At 37.8% G+C, this 20,828-nt stretch overlaps 2 protein-coding genes across 5 annotated transcripts in view; one reads left to right on the top strand and one right to left on the bottom strand.

Moving 5' to 3' along the window:
- Positions 1-20,828, bottom strand: part of CXCL14 (C-X-C motif chemokine ligand 14) — a 728,461-nt gene that overhangs the window by 344,430 nt on the left and 363,203 nt on the right. The gene's annotated exons all lie outside the window — the stretch shown is intronic.
- LOC126955993 (putative F-box/LRR-repeat protein 21) lies at positions 7,677-18,935 on the top strand. Of its 3 annotated transcripts, none has more exons than XM_050792833.1 (5): positions 7,677-7,772; positions 13,600-13,966; positions 14,431-14,553; positions 17,492-17,663; positions 18,024-18,935. In XM_050792833.1, exons 2-5 carry the CDS (start codon positions 13,601-13,603, stop codon positions 18,665-18,667), a joined length of 1,305 nt encoding a protein of 434 aa, XP_050648790.1. In that variant the 5' UTR covers positions 7,677-7,772; position 13,600; the 3' UTR covers positions 18,668-18,935. The 3 variants fall into 3 exon arrangements, with proteins under 3 accessions (XP_050648790.1, XP_050648789.1, XP_050648788.1); XM_050792832.1 differs by lacking the exon at positions 7,677-7,772 and adding an exon at positions 11,702-12,423; XM_050792831.1 differs by lacking the exon at positions 7,677-7,772 and having other exon boundaries at positions 13,490-13,966.

The raw sequence follows: 20,828 nt of genomic DNA, 5'->3' as shown, positions 1-20,828 counted from the left end.
CACACACATTTATCAAGTTTGCCTTCTTATACGGGTGTAGTTTGTGTCATCCCAAACCAATTATAGTGGTAACACCAAAGATCCCAAATCACAGATCACCATAACAGATATAATAATAATAATAAAGTTCAAAATGTTGCAAGAATTACCCAAATGTGACACAGAAACACAAAGTAAGTACATGCTGTTGGAAAAATGGTGCCCATAGACTTGCTTGATCCTGGGTTACCACAAAACTTCAATTTGTAAGAAACACAACATCTGAGAAGTGCGATAAAGTATGCCTGTATAGCATTACTTTATCTCACCACACTGCCAAAAATAAAGATTCTTTATTAAACAGAAAGTATTATTGGTAGAGTTTACCTGTATTTTTTTTTACAATAAGATACATAAACAATTTCATTGTAGAGTTCTGAAATGATGTTGAGTCAAATACAATTTGATCCCAGTGTAGTAAAGAGTTAACCTTATCCAAAGAAAGGTCTGACTTTTGCACTTGGCTCCTAGGAGGTGATCTCTTAGTCCTTGGAGTGTCTTACCTGATAGGAGTGTCTTTGTTTACGTGGGAACCTCGGGCCACATGGGACAGTCTAATAATGTGGTTTATGGTGGAGGTTTTGGTCTATGTGATATCACCTTGACCTCAGGGGTGAAGAAGGCTGGAAACTAAAGACCAACCACACATAGGCAGTCAACCATGTCTATGTGACCATACTCCAACGACAACATGAAAGAGCTTCCCTGATTGACAGTACTCCATTGTGTATTGCCATACATTGTTGCCTGGAGAAATTTAACACTGCTCATGATATCGCTGGAAGAGGACACTTGGAAGCTCTACATATGGATTTTTTTCTTTTTGGTATTCTTCTCCATGCTTCTCTTTCCTTGGATTATTTTAATCTGTATCCTTTCACTGTAATCAACTACAACCATGAATATAACAGCTTTCCATGAGTTCTGTGAGTCCTTCTGACAAATTGTCACATTTGAGGTTGATCTTGAGAATCCATAAGCTCTGAAGTTGGTGTCAAAAGTTCAAGCTGTCTTGAGGGTTTCCCAGAAATGTCCAACATGCACCACCCCCCCCACCCACCCCACCAAAACTGAGACATCTTTTTATATGTGAAAATATTTTTAGTGTAATTTTTGTTGCACAATTTTACTTGTAACAGTCAGTACAGATGTTCCCAAACATTCCAGGTTTCTTCCAGGCATAAGGTAGGACAGCACTTCCTCACCTAATTTAAGTTAGGTGTTGTCATTTTAGCTAGCTTTGGCCAATGAAGTAAGAACAGAACTGACATACAGTTAGAAGTTAAGGTGTGGTGTATGTGCCTCAGTGTCTCTTTCCCATGGTCACAGACTATTTTTCGAGACAGTGGCTGCTCTAAAATCCTTGGTCTCAGAATGAATACAACAGGGACAAGAGCTTCTAGCTGAATTGTGACAGAAATGTAGCATGACTGAGAAATAAACCTTTTTTGCATTAAATCACAACCGTTTGTTATTTCAGCATAATCTAGCCTATTCTGACTTAACCAAAATCTTTGTTTGCTCAAAGCTTAATAATAATACTTTCTTTAAAAGATCTGTACAACGATGTTCTTTTTTGTATCACAAATGGCATATTGTGTATTCCTGTATTGTAAAGTATATCATAACTATCTGACCAACATCATTTTAGGTATGGTTCTATCAAAATCTAGTATATTTATACCAATAATTTAAATTCTAGAAAAATTTTCCATAATATTCACAGAAATGCACCAAGATACATGATCTTCACACCCTACTTTATAATAGTAAAAACTAAATGTCCAGCAATAGAAGAAGGTTAAAATAATTACAATGTTTCCATATAAGGAAATTTCTCATTTGGCCATTACGAAGTATGAGGAAGAGATTTCTCATTACAACCAAGATAGAGAAATAGACTGTCCCTCTGCATAAAAGAACAAAAACACAAAACCAGAACCAACCAACCAAACAACAAAATCAACAAAAAACAATACACAAAGTATTTGAAACAATGACTTTTGTAGGAACACAAAGGGAATGATCTTTTTCCTCCTTGTCATTATATAGGTCACAGCCAACATCCATCCCTATGACAACAGGTTAACAAGAGAAAAGCATAACAAAGTTATTTGATCATAGCTTTATGTGATCTGGGAATCTTCAGAACGAAGACACAAAGGTACAGGGGAGTTACCTGATTTTTGTTTAGGTTTGATGAAGCAGGGACAGTGTATAGAAATGTAATTAGATGAACAAAAGTGTATGAGCTAATGGTAATAGGCTGATTGGGAAAAACCTAGCAAGGTCTGTTTGATTAGTTTCTTCCTGAAGAAGAAATATTGTAGCATTTCTTCTTCCTGGGTATAGGGTAGGACCCTTCTGGAATGAGGATCTTAATTTCTTTACAGCCAGCTGTTACCCAAAAAGGCAGAGGAAGGTTAAAGCAACATTTTTAGGTTTTATGGTTGGCTTAGGGGGAAAACGGTTCTGGTTTCTATGACCCACCTTGGGGAAGAGGAATTCTAGTTTTTATGGTTTGCCTCAGGGGAGTATGAGGTTTATGGTTTGCCTCAGGGGAGTATGAGGGGTGAGAGACAGAAGGGCAAAAGATCAGAGAGAAACTTTGCTTTTGAGGCTGCTTCTAAGGTCTTCACTTTGGAGTCATTTTCAGAGCCCCAATACTTTTAAGAAACAAGACATCAGGCAACAAAAGACAAAGATCTCCAAGAGACAGGAAACAAATGAGATAAGTCCTATGATTACCCCTATTTTATTGCCTTAAAAGAATGTCTAGTCTGCTACACAGAGAGGGGGAATCCAGACTAAGTTTAGTGGACACCCTGAGTTTAGGAACTGACAATATGCTGCTAAGGCAGTACTTGTGGGTATATTTATAGCACTGCATGCTTATGTTAGAATAGAAGAAAGGTCTCAAATCAGTGAACTCAGATTCTACCCTGAGAAACTAGAAAATACAAAGCAATTTAAATTCAAAAGAAAGGAAATAAAGATGAGAGCAGAAACCAATGCAATATAAAACAGAAAAAATAATAGAGAAAATTAATTAAACCAAAGGCTGGTTCTTGGAGAAGATTGATAAAATTGATAATCCTTAAACCAGACTGATCAGATAAAAAAGAGTGTAGACACAAATGACCAACATCAGGAATGAAAGAGTGACATCATTATAGATACCACAGACATTAAAATAATAAGAGAACATTATAAATAACATTATGTCTATTAATTTAACAATCCAGATGAAATGGATAGATTTATTTAAAGATATAAACTACCAAAGCTCCTTTAAGAAGAAATAGATAACCTAACCCAATAGAAGAAAAGCCCTGTATTTATTAAAGTAATTGAATTTCTGGTTAAAAGCCTTCCCACAAAATAAACTCCAGACCCAGATGGCTTTATTAGTGAATTCAACCAAACATTTCAGAATAAATAATACCATTTCTATATAGACTCTTCCAGAATTGAATAGGAGGAAATACTTCTCAGCTTGCTTTATGAGGTTTGTATTACTTGATATCAACATTTTACAAAGATATTACTAAAAAAGAAAAGTACAACCTAGTATCCCCCATGAACCTAGATGCAGAAATTCTAAGGAAAATTTTAGGAAATTGACTCAAACAACAGGTAAAAAGGATAATAAATTATGATAAAATAAGTCTTTTGCCAGAAATGCAAGGTTGGTTTAACATTTGAAGATCAATCTATGTAGTTCATCATTTTAATAAACTAAAAAGGAAAACAGTAAGATCATTTCAATTGACACACACAAGTACTTCACAAAATCTAACATCCATTCCTCATCTAAAAATTCTCAGCAAAGTAGGAATAAAAGAGAAGTTCCTTAATCTGATGAAGAGCATCTATGCAATATGCATATCCATGCAATATGTCAATGATTAAAGATGAAGCATTTTCCCTCTTAGATGAGGAACAAGACAAAAAAGTCTGTTCTCACCTTGATGTAGAAATCAGTTTGGGGAGAATTCACTTCTTAAAAATACGGAGTCTTCAAAGTAATGAATGTCATTGATATATCTCATTATTAGTGTTAACTATTTAATGTTGTACTGGTGATATAGTGCAATCGGGAAAGAAAAAAATAAACATGCATTTTATACTGAAAGAAAAACTGTCTTTATTCACAAACAACATGACCGTCTATGTAGAAAATCCAATGGAATATATTAGATTCTAATAAAAATGTCTATTAATAAAACTAATAAGTGATTTTAGCAAGGTTGTAGGATACAAGACCAATATAAAAAAATCAATTGCATGTCTTCATACTGGCAACAAACAAATAGAAATTAAAATTTAAAAAACAATACTATTTACCATAACATTTAAAAACTATGACATATCTAAGAATAGTTCTGACAAAACGTGTGTAAGACTTATACCCTGAAAACTGCAAATGTTGTTGAGAGAAATTAGAGAAGACCTAAGTAAATAAGAGTGCTATATCAATCACGTTTGTTGAAGACACAACGTTTTAAAGATGCCAATACTCCCTAAGAATCCCAGCAATATTTTTGTAGACATTGACAAACTTGTTCTTAAAAAATCACACAGGAATGTAAAGAATCTAGAACAGACAAAACAATTTTGAAGAAGTTGGAGGGCTAAAACTATGTGATTTAAATACAAGTACTTGTTATAAAGCTACAGAAATCAAGACAATGTGATTTTAGTGTAAAGATGGGAAAATATATTAACGAAATAGAACAGAGGGTCTGCAAATATACCTATACATACATGGACAACTGATTTCCCACAAAAGTGCAAAGGCAATTTAATGGAGAAACATAGCAGCCTTTTCAATAACTAGTGTTAGGTAAATTGGATGCAACCCGCACATGAAAAAAATACACCTTGACTTCTATCTTGCGCCATACACAAACATTAACTCAAATAGATCATAGACCTAAATGCAAAATCTAAATCTATAAACCATGTAGCAGAAAATATAAAAGAAAATCTTTGTGACCTTGACTTAGAAAAAAATTTCTTAAGTTTAACATCAAACAAATGATCCATAAAAAAACAAATTGATAAACTGGATTTCATCAAAATTAAAACTTCTGCTTTTCAAAAGGCACCATTAAGAAAATGATGCTGGCACAGGGCGCCATGGCTCATGCCTGTAATTCCATCACTTTGGGAAGCTGAGGCGGGTGGATCACTTTGAGGTCAGGAGTTCAAGACCAGCCTGGCCAACATGGTGAAACCCCGTCTCTACTGAAAACACAAAAACTTAGCCAGGCATGGTGGCACACGCCTGTAATCCCAACTATTCGGGAGGCTGAGACAGGAGAATCTCTTGAACCCGGGAGGCGGAGCCTGCAGTGAGCCGAGATCAAGCCACTGCACTCCACCCTGGCGACAGAGTGAGACTCCGTTTCAAAAAAAAAAAAAAAGAAAACAAAACAAAATGAGGCCAGACACAGCAGTGGCTCACGCCTGTAATGCCAGCACTTTGGGAGGCTGAGGTGGGCAGATCACCTGAGGTCAGGAGTTCGAGACCAGCCTGACCAACATAGAGAAACCCAGTCTCTACTAGAAATACAAAATTAGCCCAGACACAGTGGTGCATGCCTGTAATCCCAGCTACTGGGGAGGCTGAGGCGGGAGAATCACTTGAACCCAGGAGGCAGACGTTGCAGTGAGCCAAGATTGCACCATTGCACTCTAGCCTGGGCAATAAGAGCGAAACCCCATCTCAAGGAAAAAAAAAAAAAAGACATGTGACAGACTCGGAAAAAAAATAGTCACAATCACACATATCTGGCAGAAGTCCTGTATCCAGAATATATTTTAAAATTCTCAAAATACAATAATGAGAAAACAAACAACTCAATTTAAAATGGGCAAAAACATTGAATAGACACTTCACCAACGAAGATGTTCAGTTGGTAAATTAGCTTATGAAATTCACTAGGGAATTCATTATTCACTAGGGAAATGCAAATTAAAACTGCAGTGTGATGCCCCTAGATGCCTAACGATTAAGAAGACTGGTCATACCAAGTGTGAGTGAGGAGGTGGAGAAACTAGAACTCTAATACACTGCTGGTGGGAATGTAAAATAGTCCAGCCTCTTTGGAAAACATGTTGACAGTCCTTTTTTAAAGTTAATCATAGACCTATCATACAATGCAGCTATTCTACTCCTAGGTATTAATATTTACTCCAGAGTAGTGAAAGCATATATCCATTTAAAATTGAAAAGTAATGGCAGTTTTATGTATAACACCCTCAAACAAGAAATAATCCAAATTTCTGTCATGAGATGAATGCATAAACAGTCTGTGGTATAACCATATAATGGAATGCTACTTGACAATAAAAAGAAATGAACATTATATGGGCAACAACATAGATATGTCAAAACAATTATGCTTAGTGCAAAAAGCTAGACCACAAGGAAGAGTACACACTGTGTGATTCAATTTATGTTACAATAAGAAACAGAATCTAATCTATAGGGTCACGAAGCAGAAAAGAGAGGAGCCCAAAGGAGGAATTACCGAGCGAAATAGGAAAACTTTTGGGAGATTTGTGTATGTTCATTATCTTGATTACAGTGGTAGTTTCAACGGTGTCACAACTTACCAAATTACACTGCAAGTATGTGGAGTTTGTCAATTATATTTCAATAAAGCTATTTGGAAAAAAAAGTATGAAAGAATCTGTGTATCAATATGAACTGTATCCTTGACAGTAGCAAAAGAGTAAGTTTCCGAAAGTTACGTATAGCTTGATCTCAGATTTTAAAACGTGAACAAGAAAAAATAAAATCCTTATCTATCACTACACACTTGTTTGCGTATTGGTCTGGTAGTTTACACAGTGCACTATTGAGTGATCATACCTGGGGGCTGAGTTGTATAGCAGGAACAAGGAGAGGTGATATACACACATTTCACACTGAGCTGTTATCACTTGATACTTAGAAGGTTCCTTTCAATGACAGTTGACCCTTGAACAACACGGGTTTGAACTGCATGGATCCACTTACACACGGATTTCCATACTGCAGATACTATATTACACAGTATATAACACATATAACATACAGCATACGTGTTCATCCAAAGTTTATGTTCTTGGTAAGGCTTCAGTCAACAGTAGGCTATTAATTGTTAAGTTTTGGGGAAGTGAAAAGTTATACCCCGATCGACTGTGCAGGGTTTGGCGCCCCTAACCTCTCTTCCCATTGCTCGAGGGTCACCTGCAATTGTGCATTGATAAAGGGGTGCGCTTCACCGGCAGTAAGTCCCAGAAACCACAAGCGTTGGAGTCACAGGCAGGTGGCCACGGGGAATTAGCTGAAGACCAGCAGGCAGGAAGCCTCTCACATGCTACCTAAGGGGCGCTCCCGGAACCGCAGCCCCCGTGGGAGGAGGGGCTGGGGGCTCAGATAGCCGTGCGTGACTCGGAGCTGCGCCAGGTGGGCGCCAGGTGGGCGCCAGGTGGGCGCCAGCTCCGCGCCGCGGCCTGCGGTGGGAGGCGGCCTCTGAGGAGAGGGCGCGAGGCGGGGCCAGGCGGGGCGGAGCCGTGGGCCGCTGCGGTTTGCGCGCACCCCGGCGCCTAGGCGCTTCTGTGCCCCCAGTGCGCGGAGCCGTCCTCCTTCCAGCCCGTCACGGCGCCGACCGGACGCCCGGACTCCAGCGCCTTGGCCCGGCCCGCGAACGCCGAGCACGCGCGGAAACCCTTTAAAGGTAGCACATCTTTCGGGTGTCGCGGGGGCACCGCCGGCGGTGGCGACGTGGGGCGGGATGGGCGCGTTCTTCGGGCCCGGGAGGCGTGTGCTTGCGCCCCGCGCCCTGCGCCACGTCTGGGCTGTCACCTGCGGCCCCGCGCCCCCTGGAGCGACAGCTTCAGCCGCCCGGGCCCGGCCGCCCCCGAAGCCGGGGTGAGCGGGACCTGACTCGGGCCGCCAGTGCTGAAGTGCAGCCCCAGGGCGTCCGCTTTCTCGCGGGGCGGGGTTTCCGCAATGCTGGGCGCCCACCCGGCCACCCCATGAACCGCTGTTAATTGTTAAGTTAGCTTGCAGCTAACTTCGCAGGAGTTGATAGTTAACCACAAAGAAATGTCAAAAAGTAGCCTTCTCGCGAGTTGAAAGCGCTCATCTGTGCGCTTTAAGGTGTTCCGTCTTTGTCTTTGGCGAGTGTGCCTTTTAAGACGCTTCCAAAATAAGAAATTGAAGAAGAAATTATGATTATTTTCTCCCGGAAAAATCTTGCAAAAATGATTTCTGGAAACACCTGTGTTCGTTGTTAACTCCCTTAGCATGCCCAGCCCTAGGCGGGCTCCCCCTGGCTGGGAAGGCCTCCCTGCGGATGGGCCTTGCTTGCTGTCCGCTCCCTTTTCGCTTCCAGAGTCGGAGACGCGACTTCGGGGTCGATGTGGAGAGAGAAACAGATGCCCTTGGCGCCCCCCATTCAGGGATTTTCACAAACTGCCTAGTTCAGCTTTGCCCCTTGCGTCTCCAAAGGTGTTTTCAATCTACATATATTTGGGAAGCTTCAGTTTTCATATGATTTATTTAAAAATAAGCATACATATTATGTTTATTAGGAAGTAAAAATTTTCTTCTTAAATAGATATATACTGATACCACCGAGAGACTTGAGTGTAGAAAATTGCTAAACCAGTGACAAAATGCCAGAACACTGCAAAGATGGCAACTTCTGCTTTAGGAAATATTTGACATAAATATTTTTCATATTTTATCTCCTTAATACCTGGGTGATATTTTTATTTGATTTGATATTTTAAAAAGAATTGTAACTTTTAGACTTAGAAGGGAACTTAGAGTCTCATGGGCTGCAAAGTACATAAATCTTTTTGACAGCGTCTCCAACAAATTATGTTTTGTTCGTTGCTTGGATTATATTTAGTAGAAAGAGGTGTTGCCCCATTCTTTTGTTGGAAAACTGTGTGTTTTTACGTGCATTTTGGAGTGCCAGGCTTCGGCCCTCCTGTCCAGGCCATGCTTTCCTTGCCATTGCACTGGTAACTAGGATTCCAGACTCCTTAACATAGACCGTCTGCCTGGGGCAACAATCTGATGGCTCATCGTGAAACTTTAGGAAGGAGATTAAATACAGGACATTTAACAGTTATTTCCGTTTACTTTTGCTGCTCCCAACAAATTTATCCACCCGTTTCAGATAATTTTGCGTCTATATTCTGTTATCTGTAGTATTCTCCTATTATTTCTATTGTTGTGACCATTGAAAACTTGAAACTATTAAAAGTAACTTTTGGGTATTCATTTCACCAATCTGAAAGAACCTAGTGATGGTGCAGAGGAAAGCTGCTTCCATGGCCTTTAGTGAGTTGACTGTGGATGTTCAGTCTTCATCTCATCTGTCTTTGATAATCTTGCCCTCAAGAATACTGTGGGCAATCTCTTAGATACTTTTAGAGATCCCATTCACGTGGTCACCTGATCTACCAAATTAGAAAACACATCAAAAAAGACATTTAAGTTAAGGCGGTTAGTGGAGCTCCTCAGTGCTAATAAACTTGTTTCATACTCTGAAATTGTGCTGAAGATCCATGTCCAACTTTCTCTTTTCTCCCTTTTTGGAAGAATGGCTTATCACTTGGTGGGGTCCTGTATTCTGGTTTTGTTCTGTACCTGTCCTCAAAATTCTAGTGACTATGAGACAGCCATCACGTTCCTTCAGCAACCAGAAAAGTAATTCATCTGATTCAGAAGACTTCAGTGAACTGATTTGAGATAAGTAGTGGTGCACTATCTTCTTATTGGTCTTAGGTAGCAACTCCCTATTGATATGTCAGTATTATGTCAGTATTCTCACATGAAGAATGGCCTATTGGCACAGAAATTAGCCATAAGTGTAACTCAGGAGAAAAGCTTCTGCATTAAATAAAATTGTGTGTTACCTGATTTGAGGAATAACTAGTAACTCGACTTGTCTTTCTTTTATTTTTGGTGTTTCACTGAAAGTGTGCCCTGGAGTTCCTTTCCCTGTGCTTCTGGAATAAAGGAAGGACAGCCAACCGTGGCATTATCTGGAAAACTGTGGAACAGTAGGTGGCAGTGAGGAAATCAAATGGTAGATCCTGAGCTCAAATACATTCCGCTAGCCTGTCCTCCCCAATTCTACTTTAGGAGTTGGATTCAGAGAGAAATGAAAAATTAACAGGTGGTAGACAGTAGAGTTTTCAGGGAACTGTTTAGTAAATTAATAGGTTGCCTTGTTTACCTCCTCTGTGTAGTTGAGTTTGGTTTACAAAAGTAGTAGAATGTATTTATTTATTTTTACCTTACAACATTTATTCATGATGCCAAGGCTGTAAGTTTTATCCTGCTGTAGACCTGTATTACTATTTTCTTCAATTTCCATAGACTTTCCTGCTAACTCTGACAAGTCATTTTCCTGAAATTTGGCAAACCTCAAAGAGAGTATGACTGAATCAGTGCCATCTCTATCACTATATATGAAATGATTTTTAAATATGAAGCATATATTCTATTAACACAGACTAGTCCAACTATATTCATACGGGAATGATAAAATAATAAAAATCACATGTCTGCCTCTTTAACTGTAATGGTATTATGCGCTGCTAAAATCTGGAACTGGAAGATTTACAAAGTCTATAAACAAATAATTGTGGTCATGAATTCTCTCACATTTGTTGTAGTATCTCTCTATAGACATTAATTAAAATGTGGATTCTTAGAGTCCATTCACTCTTTGATCCATAGACTTGGTAGAGCCTCAAGAATAATTCCTGGGAATCGTAACAAGATTTCCACTAACCACGCTAGTTTTTTGGAGTTTGTTTTTGTTTTATTTTGTTTTGTTTTTGTTTTTGAGACAGGGTCTCACTCTGTTGCCCAGACTGGAGTGCAGTGGCGTGATCTCAGCTCACCGCAACGGCTGCCTTCCTGCCTCAGCCTCCCAAGTAGCTGGGATTACAGGCGTGCACCACTACCACCCAGCTAATTTTTGTATTCTTAGTAGAGGCGGGGTTTCACCATGTTGGTCAGGCTGATCTTGAACTCCTGACCTCAAATGATGCACCCGCCTCGGCCTCCCAAAGTGCTGGGATTACAGGCATGAGCCACCACACCCAGCGGGGCTAGTTTTTTAATGAACAACAACAAAAAACAGTTTCAGAATCAATAATTTCCTAACAAAATCCTTCAATATATAGAGTGATATATAAAGAGCCTAAGCATAGAAATTACTGGATGTTTATTTATGTATTCTGATGAATGTGTTTTTGTGGTATTTTACCAAGATAGGAAGTGAAATCAAATAGATGTTGGTGAGTACCCCACGGCAACCATTGCTTCATTTCATTGGTTCAGAGTGAACTCTAATCCGGAAGCCTTCCTTAGGTAAGAAAGGCTTGAAAAAGAAATGATCGACTTTTTAAATGGTCACATATCTTTAGGCTAGACTCTTTAGATTAACGTCTTCAAGCTAATAAAGATCAATTTATCTAAAATATATTTTACAATATACATAGCTATAAAATTACATGAAATTTTTGATTTGTGGATGAGTATAATCTTTATGCTTTGATGATTATACAACTTAAAAGAAAATTAAAATATTATTTTTAAGAAGTTACTGGTATTAATATAATACCCTTAATTACTTATTGCGATTCTACTATCAGTGAATTGGCAATTTAATGATATTATTAAATAATTTTAACAATCCATGCCACATACAATGAGATTTAATATATAGCACAGTCCCTCTGTTTAGAACTGCAAGATAGTTTTCTAACCTGGCATTTGAGTGATGTCTTTATGTTAGCATCACTGGTTTTCAAGTAAAGGATTCTATTAAGGGTAACTTCTTTATAAAAACTTAGTGAAAATTTATCCATTTTGTAGATTTCCAAATGATACGGTTACAAGCAAAATGTCAATGACTATGCTCCACATCAGAGTTTAGAATCCAGCATCTGTTCTTGTACCTTTCAGTATTAAGGAGTTAGCATTGAAGAGTAGTAGATCAGGCCTTTTAAAATAGCATATGCTTTGAATTCTTGGTAGTCAGCAGTTTCACATGGTCTACATAGTATTGCTGGACAGGGCCTGAGTCATGCCTGTAACTGGTTTAGTCAGACTAAAATATGTGTAGTAGCTCTTTTGCCTGATGCTTGAGATGCAACTTTGTAACTATTTTTGCTTCTCATTTCAGTTTTCCAAACCCTAAAGATGACTTTTCATTGTGTTCAATGACTTTACAGGTCATTCCTGCTTCTGGGATCAAACTCTATGTTGTGCTTAAGAAATGTGTCACATCAGACACAGTGAATCACAAGACAGAGATATTTACATATTGCATAAATATTTTATTAGATTTCAAGGTGTGTTTCAGTTATGACACTGAATCTTCCATGTGTACATTCCTAATATTGCAGGGGTTAAAGGAGGGTTATATAGTTAACCAAAGTTCAGTAAAGTTCAGAACCACTCTTACCATTATTTTATTTTGCCTTTCAAATAATTGTATACTTAAAATACTTTGTATTCTTATATAAAATATATGTACAAGATGACCATATATACTTGGACATATCTGGACTTCAAATTTGCTAGAACTTAGTTGCGTCCCAAGCTGGCTAGTATCTGGACATTCATCATTTCTGTTTGGAGAGTAAGAATGTTCATTCCCTGGCTGCTTTACTGGAGAGGATCAGGTGTGTTGCTTGAACTAAGACTTTGTCCCTGCCATATCTAACTTCTCTGCGCTCCTGTGTCCTGGCTGTCATCTGAAAATTGTTGCAGATCATTTGAGTTTTTGTTAGAATTTTGCTTTGACTTAAGTAATGAAAACAGTTCAGAAAACTGCACTGAACAATTTAATATAACAACACAGACTGCAACTAAACTATCTGCTGGTACTTTAATCCTCACATTGATCCTATAGGTACTTTTCTTGTTGGAGATGAGGAAACTGAGGCTTAGAGTAATTTGTTCTGACAAGATCATATGGTTAGTAAGTAGCAGAGTAGGGACTTATCTAGACCTATGCTTTTAATTGTGTTTTACTATCTCCCAGACCTCCCAGGTTTTTGTGTATGTGTTTTTTTGTTTGTTTGTTTAGCACAATTGCAATGTGATACTTCCTCCTTTGAAATTAAAATACAATAATTGACTAGGGAAAAAAAAAAAAACCTGGGACATACACTGCTTCCTTGGACATTTCCTCCTGAAAGCCTCCCAAGCCACCTCCTCCACACACAAACTCAATCACATGCATCCTCTTTTCTTTCCGTTGAAACTTATCCCAACTTTGGTCCTAGCATTTATCACTGTATTTCACCATTTGACCATAGGTCTTTGAGAACAGTACTTCTTTATCTCTGTATGCCCAGCATGAGGTAGCACCTATCCATGCGTGAAAGTGGAAGATACCTACTAAAATTGTATTAATGAAACAATTTTTCATTTTCTAATGTTATTCTGTACAGTTAGAGTGCCAATATTTGGTGAAAATGTGAAAAAATTATCAGACACTGAACATTTTCTAATGTTTACAGAATGAAGAGGAACAGTTTATCTGTTGAGAATAAAATTGTCCAGTTGTCAGGAGCAGTGAAACAGCCAAAACTTGGGTTCTACTCCTCTCTCAACCAGACTCATACACACACGGTTCGTCTAGACTGGGGGAGTTTGCCTCACCATGTAGTATTACGAATTTTTCAGTATCTTCCTTTACTAGATCGGGCCCGTGCATCTTCTGTATGTAGGAGATGGAATGAAGTTTTTCATATTCCTGACCTTTGGAGAAAGTTTGAATTTGAACTGAACCAGTCAGCTACTTCATATTTTAAGTCCACTCATCCTGATCTCATTCAGCAGATCATTAAAAAGCATTCTGCCCATCTTCAATATGTCAGCTTTAAGGTAAGAAAAATAAGCATTAAATGGAAACCATGACTTACATTTTGTTAACAATGCTATTGTATATCTAGAGCCTTATTTTGAGGCAGTCAGTGAGTTTTGCAAAGCATTTTATCCGAAGCGGTTTCCTGTTTTTCTACAGTTATTTGCATCGATTGAAGTGTAGAACTTGAACTGTAATTGAAAAACTTAAAATGCAGTTTCCATCATTTGTATGCTGTTATTAAAATTCAGGTAATTGTAAAAGATTTGAAAATATGAAGTGCTTGGAAAGCTAATTTGTCATCATCTCTGTTTTTCATTTTATAGTCTGAGACATTTTGTACGAAGAAAAAATACTCATTTATACGATAGCTCAAAGGAATGAATAAAATTTTGCAATTGAATTCTACTAAATAATTACATTGCCATTATTTCTGATAAATTATCATCAGGAAATTATTTGAGATTAAAAATTGTCTGTCTAGGTTGACAGTAGTGTCGAGTCAGCAGAAGCTGCCTGTGGTATACTCTCTCAGCTGGTAAATTGTTCCATCCAGACCTTGGGCTTGATTTCAACAGCCAAGCCAAGTTTCATGAATGTATCAGAGGTAAGGATATTATGTGTTTTTGGTGAGCTAGACTAAAATCCCTAAAGACTGCCAAACTAGGCAAAAGCCATTTTTTCCTAAAGACAGACCATCTCCTATTTGTATTCAAAGTACTATTTCAAGCTGTTTTCTGTTGACTAGCACTTATTTTTGCAAAAATAGTTTATGCATGTTTTCATTCTTTAGATGTATTTTGTAACTGTAGTCATTGTTCTCACAGTGTCATTAATATAAAATTTGGATATTGTGCTTATTCTATTTAAATAACAATTTATGTAGTTACTTTGAACATGGAGCATGTAGAGGCAATAGTGGATGTTTTTCCTGGGATTCTGTGGCCTCTCTTTTGGAGGTGGAACAATATAATATTTAACTAAATGAACCTATGCTTGTTAGCATGATGTTTACATTCATGCAGTAGGAACTCTAAAAGAAAAGTGGCTTAAAAACATGATCAAAGTATATTTCTCTCACATTAAAGAAATTGATAGATGAGACAGTCCATAGCTGGTATGAAGGTGGTAGGAACCTAGGTTTCTTCCAGCCGCTCCACTCTCTCCAAGGTGTTTCTTCAAGATGACCATCTGAGCTCCAACCATCACGTCCTTGCTCTGGGGGCTAGGGTGTTAGAAATGGGGGAAGAAGGGTGTGCCTTCTCCTTATCAAGGAGACCACCCATAAGCACTACACAGTGTTTTCTGTTTACCTCTAATTCTGACCACACCGGATTCCAGGGAGTCTGGGGAATCTTTGAGCTGGGTGGCAGTGTGCCCAGCTAAAAATTGGTACTGATTTAACAAACAAAGGAAGAATGGTTGCCAGGAAGCAACCAACCATGCTCTGCCATAGAAACTAATACCATATTCTCCTCATTCAGGCTTCAACCTGAATGCCGTCTCCTTGGAGAGCCCCTCCTTAACTGTGAAAATGGCACCCCCTGCTCCAGTAATAATGTACTCTACTGTTGCATTATTTTTATCTTCTTCATGTCATTCATCAGTACTTGAAACCACCTTATTTTTTTAATGTGTTTATTCTCTTCTCCTTACACCAAACATAAACTCATTGAAGGCAGAGATTCTATTTTGTTTACCATTATAAACCTAGAGTCAGAATAGTGCCTGATATATGATAGGCATTAAATTATGGTGGTTGGTAAAGCTGGCTAATGGACATTTTCCTGTGGAAGAAGATAGAGGAATAGCAGCATCTCTCTTATAAATTGGGTCATGGCAGTCTTCTAGCCAGTATTTCTGCTGGCCTGTTTATCTTCTAAAGGGATGTGCTGAAAAAAATGGGTCATTTAGGGATTAGAGTAATGTAAGTAATCCGATGAAATTTACCACTTCTAGATAGTTATTTCCTTGTTTATGAACCACAGAATCAGATTACCCTGAAATTCTTCTTATATTCTAAAAGCTGTCTCTAATGTTGCACATCAGCTTCCAGGGCCAGCTTCTAGGTTAGCTGATGCAGTCACCAGAGCTAGATACCAGGAATTAATTAGCAAGCTTCATTTCAAGCTCTGCCTCTACTGTTTAAAGTGAGCCTGTGGATCTCTCTGAGACTCAGTTTTTTAAATCTGTAAACTAAGGAAAAATAAAAGTATAGCATTTTGCTAAGCATAAATAGTACTAAACTAATACATTGTTATTGTAATGAAATATGTACTCTAATAGTTTTTAAAGTCATCCTTCAGGACTAAAGCAGTCAGTTGAAAGTTGATTAAAGGGAAACTAAACCTTGTGTTTATATTTCCCTAATAATTTTGGCACCATAAAATTTACTGAAGAAGTCTAGCCTTGTACCATTTCAAAATTTGTGTAAACCGGTTTACAATTAGTGTAAATCAATAAGTTTTCTTATAAATGAATGAACATTTATAACCAATTTGGTCATTCTGTTAGGCATAATAGAACCTTTGGTAGAATCCAACTTGATTGATTTTGAAAAGGGAAAAATGATCATGTACAGATTTGGTTTCCAGACTTTCTGTCTTTGCCAAAAGATACTGAATCTGAAAATTTCTGAAGTTCTACTCATTTTCAGGTCAAACTAGAAGTAAGCTTTAGTCTGTCAGTCTTCAAAGCATTTACCGACTTGGATTTACTTTGGATAATTTGCTAGGAAAAGGATGTCACTGAAGATTGTGAAATCTTATAAAATGAATTAAAATCTCGTTTATTCATTCAACACATTTTTATCGTCCATTTACCATGCTATGTGCCAGATACTATTTTAGGTGCTAGACATATGGGAGTGGATAAATCAGATAAAAATTCTGTTTCTTCTAGGGTAGGGGTCAAAAAGATTCAGATAGCAAATATTTCAGGCGTTGGGGGCCAACTAGTTACACCGCAACTACTCAACTCCAACACTGGAGTCTGAAAGCAGACACAGATACACAGACAATATTTAAATAAAGGGCATGATTGTGTTCCCATCAGACAGTATTTAGGGATACTGAAATTCAAGTTTCATGTAATTTTCATGTCATAAAATACTATTCTTTAAAAAATTTTTCCAACCATTTAAAAATACAAAAACCATTCTTTGTGAACCATACAGAAACAGACCATAGGCTGGATTTGGCAAGTTGTCTGTAATCTACCAACCCTTGTTCTAGGAAGTAAATATACAATAATTATGTCCTTTTAATATTGAAAACCAAATCCTTAATTGAAGTAATCGGAAGACATTTTTTATGAAATCTTTGAAGCTTTTTTTCCTCATATTTCGTTTATCAATTATAAAAAGTATAAAACTATACTTCATTATAAAAATATCTTCTACTGGAAAATGATTCTGTGGAAACAGCCATATGTTCATGGTTCTTACTATATTATCATTAGCATGTATTGGTATAGTTTTAGTGAATTACTTAAAGCTGTACATTTTAAAATAATGTTTTCATAATTTTTTCTTATGGCCATGCAAGTCTCATTTTGTGTCAGCACTTACAGTTGTTTTTATCAACTCAAAATCATTATCATCAATCAAAATTGAAGATACACCGGTGGATGATCCTTCATTGAAGATTCTTGTGGCCAATAATAGTGACACTCTAAGACTCCTAAAAATAAGTAGCTGTCCTCATGTTTCATCTGATGGTGGGTTACATTTTTTAAAGCTAGAATGATACGATATTTTTATTACAATAACTATAAAGATGCAGTTTCTTTTTGAAAATTATATTCCTATGAATCATAAATTAAGTAAGTTTTTTCAAAAGATTTCTTAATCTGCAAGGTAGGTATAGTTATAGTAACCTTCTCCTGAGATATTTTAGTTTTACATATATACACATGATTTTCATTATATACTTAATACCTCCTGGCAGACATGCTCTCAGAAGTTGTTAGATAGCTTTTTCACAAATAATGAATTAATATCAAATTTAAATTTACAAAATACTGTATTAGGATCAGTATGATTCTTTGTTCTTAAGAATTTTCCCCAACTTCCCACAGGAATTCTTTGTGTAGCTGATCATTGTCAAGGCCTTAGAGAACTGGCGTTGAATTATTACATCCTAACTGATGAACTTCTCTTTGCGCTCTCAAGCGAGACTCATGTTAACCTTGAACATCTTCGAATTGATGTTGTGAGTGAAAATCCTGGACAGATTAAATTTCATGCTATTAAAAAACACAGTTGGGATGCACTTATTAAACATTCCCCTAGAGTTAATGTTGTTATGTACTTCTTTCTATGTGAAGAGGAATTTGAGATGTTCTTCAAAGAAGAAACCCCTGTTACTCACCTTTATTTTGGTTGTTCAGTCAGCAAAGTGGTTTTAGGACGGATAGCTCTCAACTGTCCTCGACTGACTGAGTTAGTGGTGTGTGCTAATGGTCTTCAGCCTCTTGATAATGAACTTATTTGTGTTGCTGAACACTGTACAAACCTAACAGCCTTGGGCCTCAGCGAATGTGAAGTCAGCTGCAGTGCCTTCGTCGAGTTTGTAAGACTGTGTGGGAGAAGGCTAACACAGCTCTCTATAATGGAGGAAGTTTTGATCCCTGATGAGGATTATAGCCTAGATGAAATTCACACTGAAGTCTCCAAATACCTGGGAAGAGTATGGTTCCCTGATGTGATGCCTCTCTGGTAATTGGCTACCAAAGATTCCAAAATTGTTGTTGTTTTTTCAGATCAGTATGATTAGCTGCTTTCTATCTAAGCAAATGTAAATTTTAAAATGTGTTGCTGACATATTTTAGGTCAAATATTTGATTGTTTGCAAAGTGTCTTAATGGATTGCTGCAGAAACATTTGAAAAAAAATAAGAAATTTGAAAATCAAGGAATTGCTGTAAATAGGGCACAAGCCCTGTATGTGGATTAGATGGTTGATATGCCAAAAACTGCAGATGGTTTCTAAGTAGATTTCTCAGCTTTCCTTGAAGGCATATTGTAGCTTGCTAAGCAAATGTGTAATATTGAACTTGGATTCCGTAAGTTATGTCATTTACTTTATTACATTGTTTTATTTGATTCTATTTTATCTTGGTATTAATGTATTTTATAAAATAGAAAATATTTTAAAGCTTATTTAATTATAACATTTTTAGCACTATATGAGATCATCTTGTGATTCAATAAATAACTTCTAATTTCCAAGGTACTTCAGATTCTACTTTATTATATTGAGAGATAATGGACATTCGATTAAAATTTTAAAATACTAACTCATTTCATAATGATACTGATGTGAAAAGAGAAGAGAGACTCATTCTGATTGTTAGTTGGTACACTATTTGAATAAAGCAGTAAATGCCGCAGGATGTGTTTGGGAGGGAGTCAGCATTCGCTGCCTCCTGCTATGGATCTGGAACTGTGTCAGATCCTCTGCATAAGTAATCTTAGAATTTAATTAGCAACACAGTTAGAACTCCTTAGTGGCTGCTTATTGTCTTGAGGGTGAAGATCTAGCCTTAAAATAACCCACAAGGCCCTGCAAGGTCTGGTCCCTCCCTGCTTCTTTTGCCTCATTTCCCATCAAGCTGCCCCTTGCCCTTTGGTTCCCATTTTCTCTCAGTTCCTCAGAACTGCCCTGCACCCTCTAGTCACAAGGAATTGACTCATACCTCTCTCTGCCTGGCTTACTCTCTGTGCTCCTCAGATCTTTCCTCTAGCTGTATGTCCTTGATCATGGAAGCCTTCCTGGACACCCGGCCCATTCCCCGCTCATAGGTCAGATCCACGTTGTACACTCTGTGCTGTGCACTCAGCACCCTGGCTTTACTGTGCGGCACTTATCCCTGTTATAATTCATCACTTACTGGTCTGATTATTACCGGTTTGTTCCATTACACTGTAAACTCCATCAGTGCAATATAATTGCTGGTTTTTGCTCCCTAGAATCGGCCATGCTAGTGGTTTTATCCCCAGAATCAGCTGTGCTAGTGGTTAGCACATAGTAAGCACTCAGTAAATTTTACTTGAGTACTTTGGTTTTCAAGCTTGTTCCACTCAGTTCGCCCCACAGTATCTTAAATTTCTAAGAAATCAATTAAAGTAAAAAGAGACAAATATGTTCATCACTTTCCAGTTTGGTATATTAGGAAAAAATTTACAAGTTTGTTTTTTTTGTTTTGTTTTGTTTTTTACCTATTAAGCAATTAGAATACATTGTGATGTGTAAATGGAGGTTTAAAAAAATAGCACTTTTATATCTCTGTATTTAGAGACTATGTTTGTGTGTACATTCTCACCACTGTGCCATGTTATTTCTCACTGTAACGTCTGTAAGGCTTCTCATATCTACCTATATGTTCCTCCCTCTCAGAACAGTATTGCTACATTAGTAAGTACTCCATAAATGCTAGTGGAGCTGATTTTACTGGTTAAAAAATCAATTTCTTCAGGACTGGGGTGGTATTACAATTACAGATAGTATAATTTACACCTTAAGATTTCAGGAGGATACGGAAGCATCATATAACAGGGGACTTTAAACTGGATTAGGGGCTGGGTGCGGTGGCTCACGCCTATAATCCCAGCACTTTGGGAGGCCAAGGCGGGTGGATCACAAGGTCAGGAGTTTGACACCAGCCTGGCCAATATGGTGAAACCCTGTCTCTACTAAAAATACAGAAATTAGCCTGGCGTGGTGGCAGTCACCTGTAGTTCCAGCTACTCGGGAGGCTGAGGCAGGAGAATCACTTGAACCCGGGAGGCAGAGGTTGCAGTGAGCCAAGATCGCACCACTGTACTCCAGCCTGGGCGACAGAACGAGACTCCATCTCAAAACAAAACAAAACAAAACAAACT

The sequence above is a fragment of the Macaca thibetana genome, chromosome 6 (assembly GCF_024542745.1).
Source record: "Macaca thibetana thibetana isolate TM-01 chromosome 6, ASM2454274v1, whole genome shotgun sequence".
Taxonomy (NCBI): domain Eukaryota; kingdom Metazoa; phylum Chordata; class Mammalia; order Primates; family Cercopithecidae; genus Macaca; species Macaca thibetana.
Note: the sequence above shows the minus strand (reverse complement) of the source record. Positions and strands in the feature narration are given on the sequence as shown.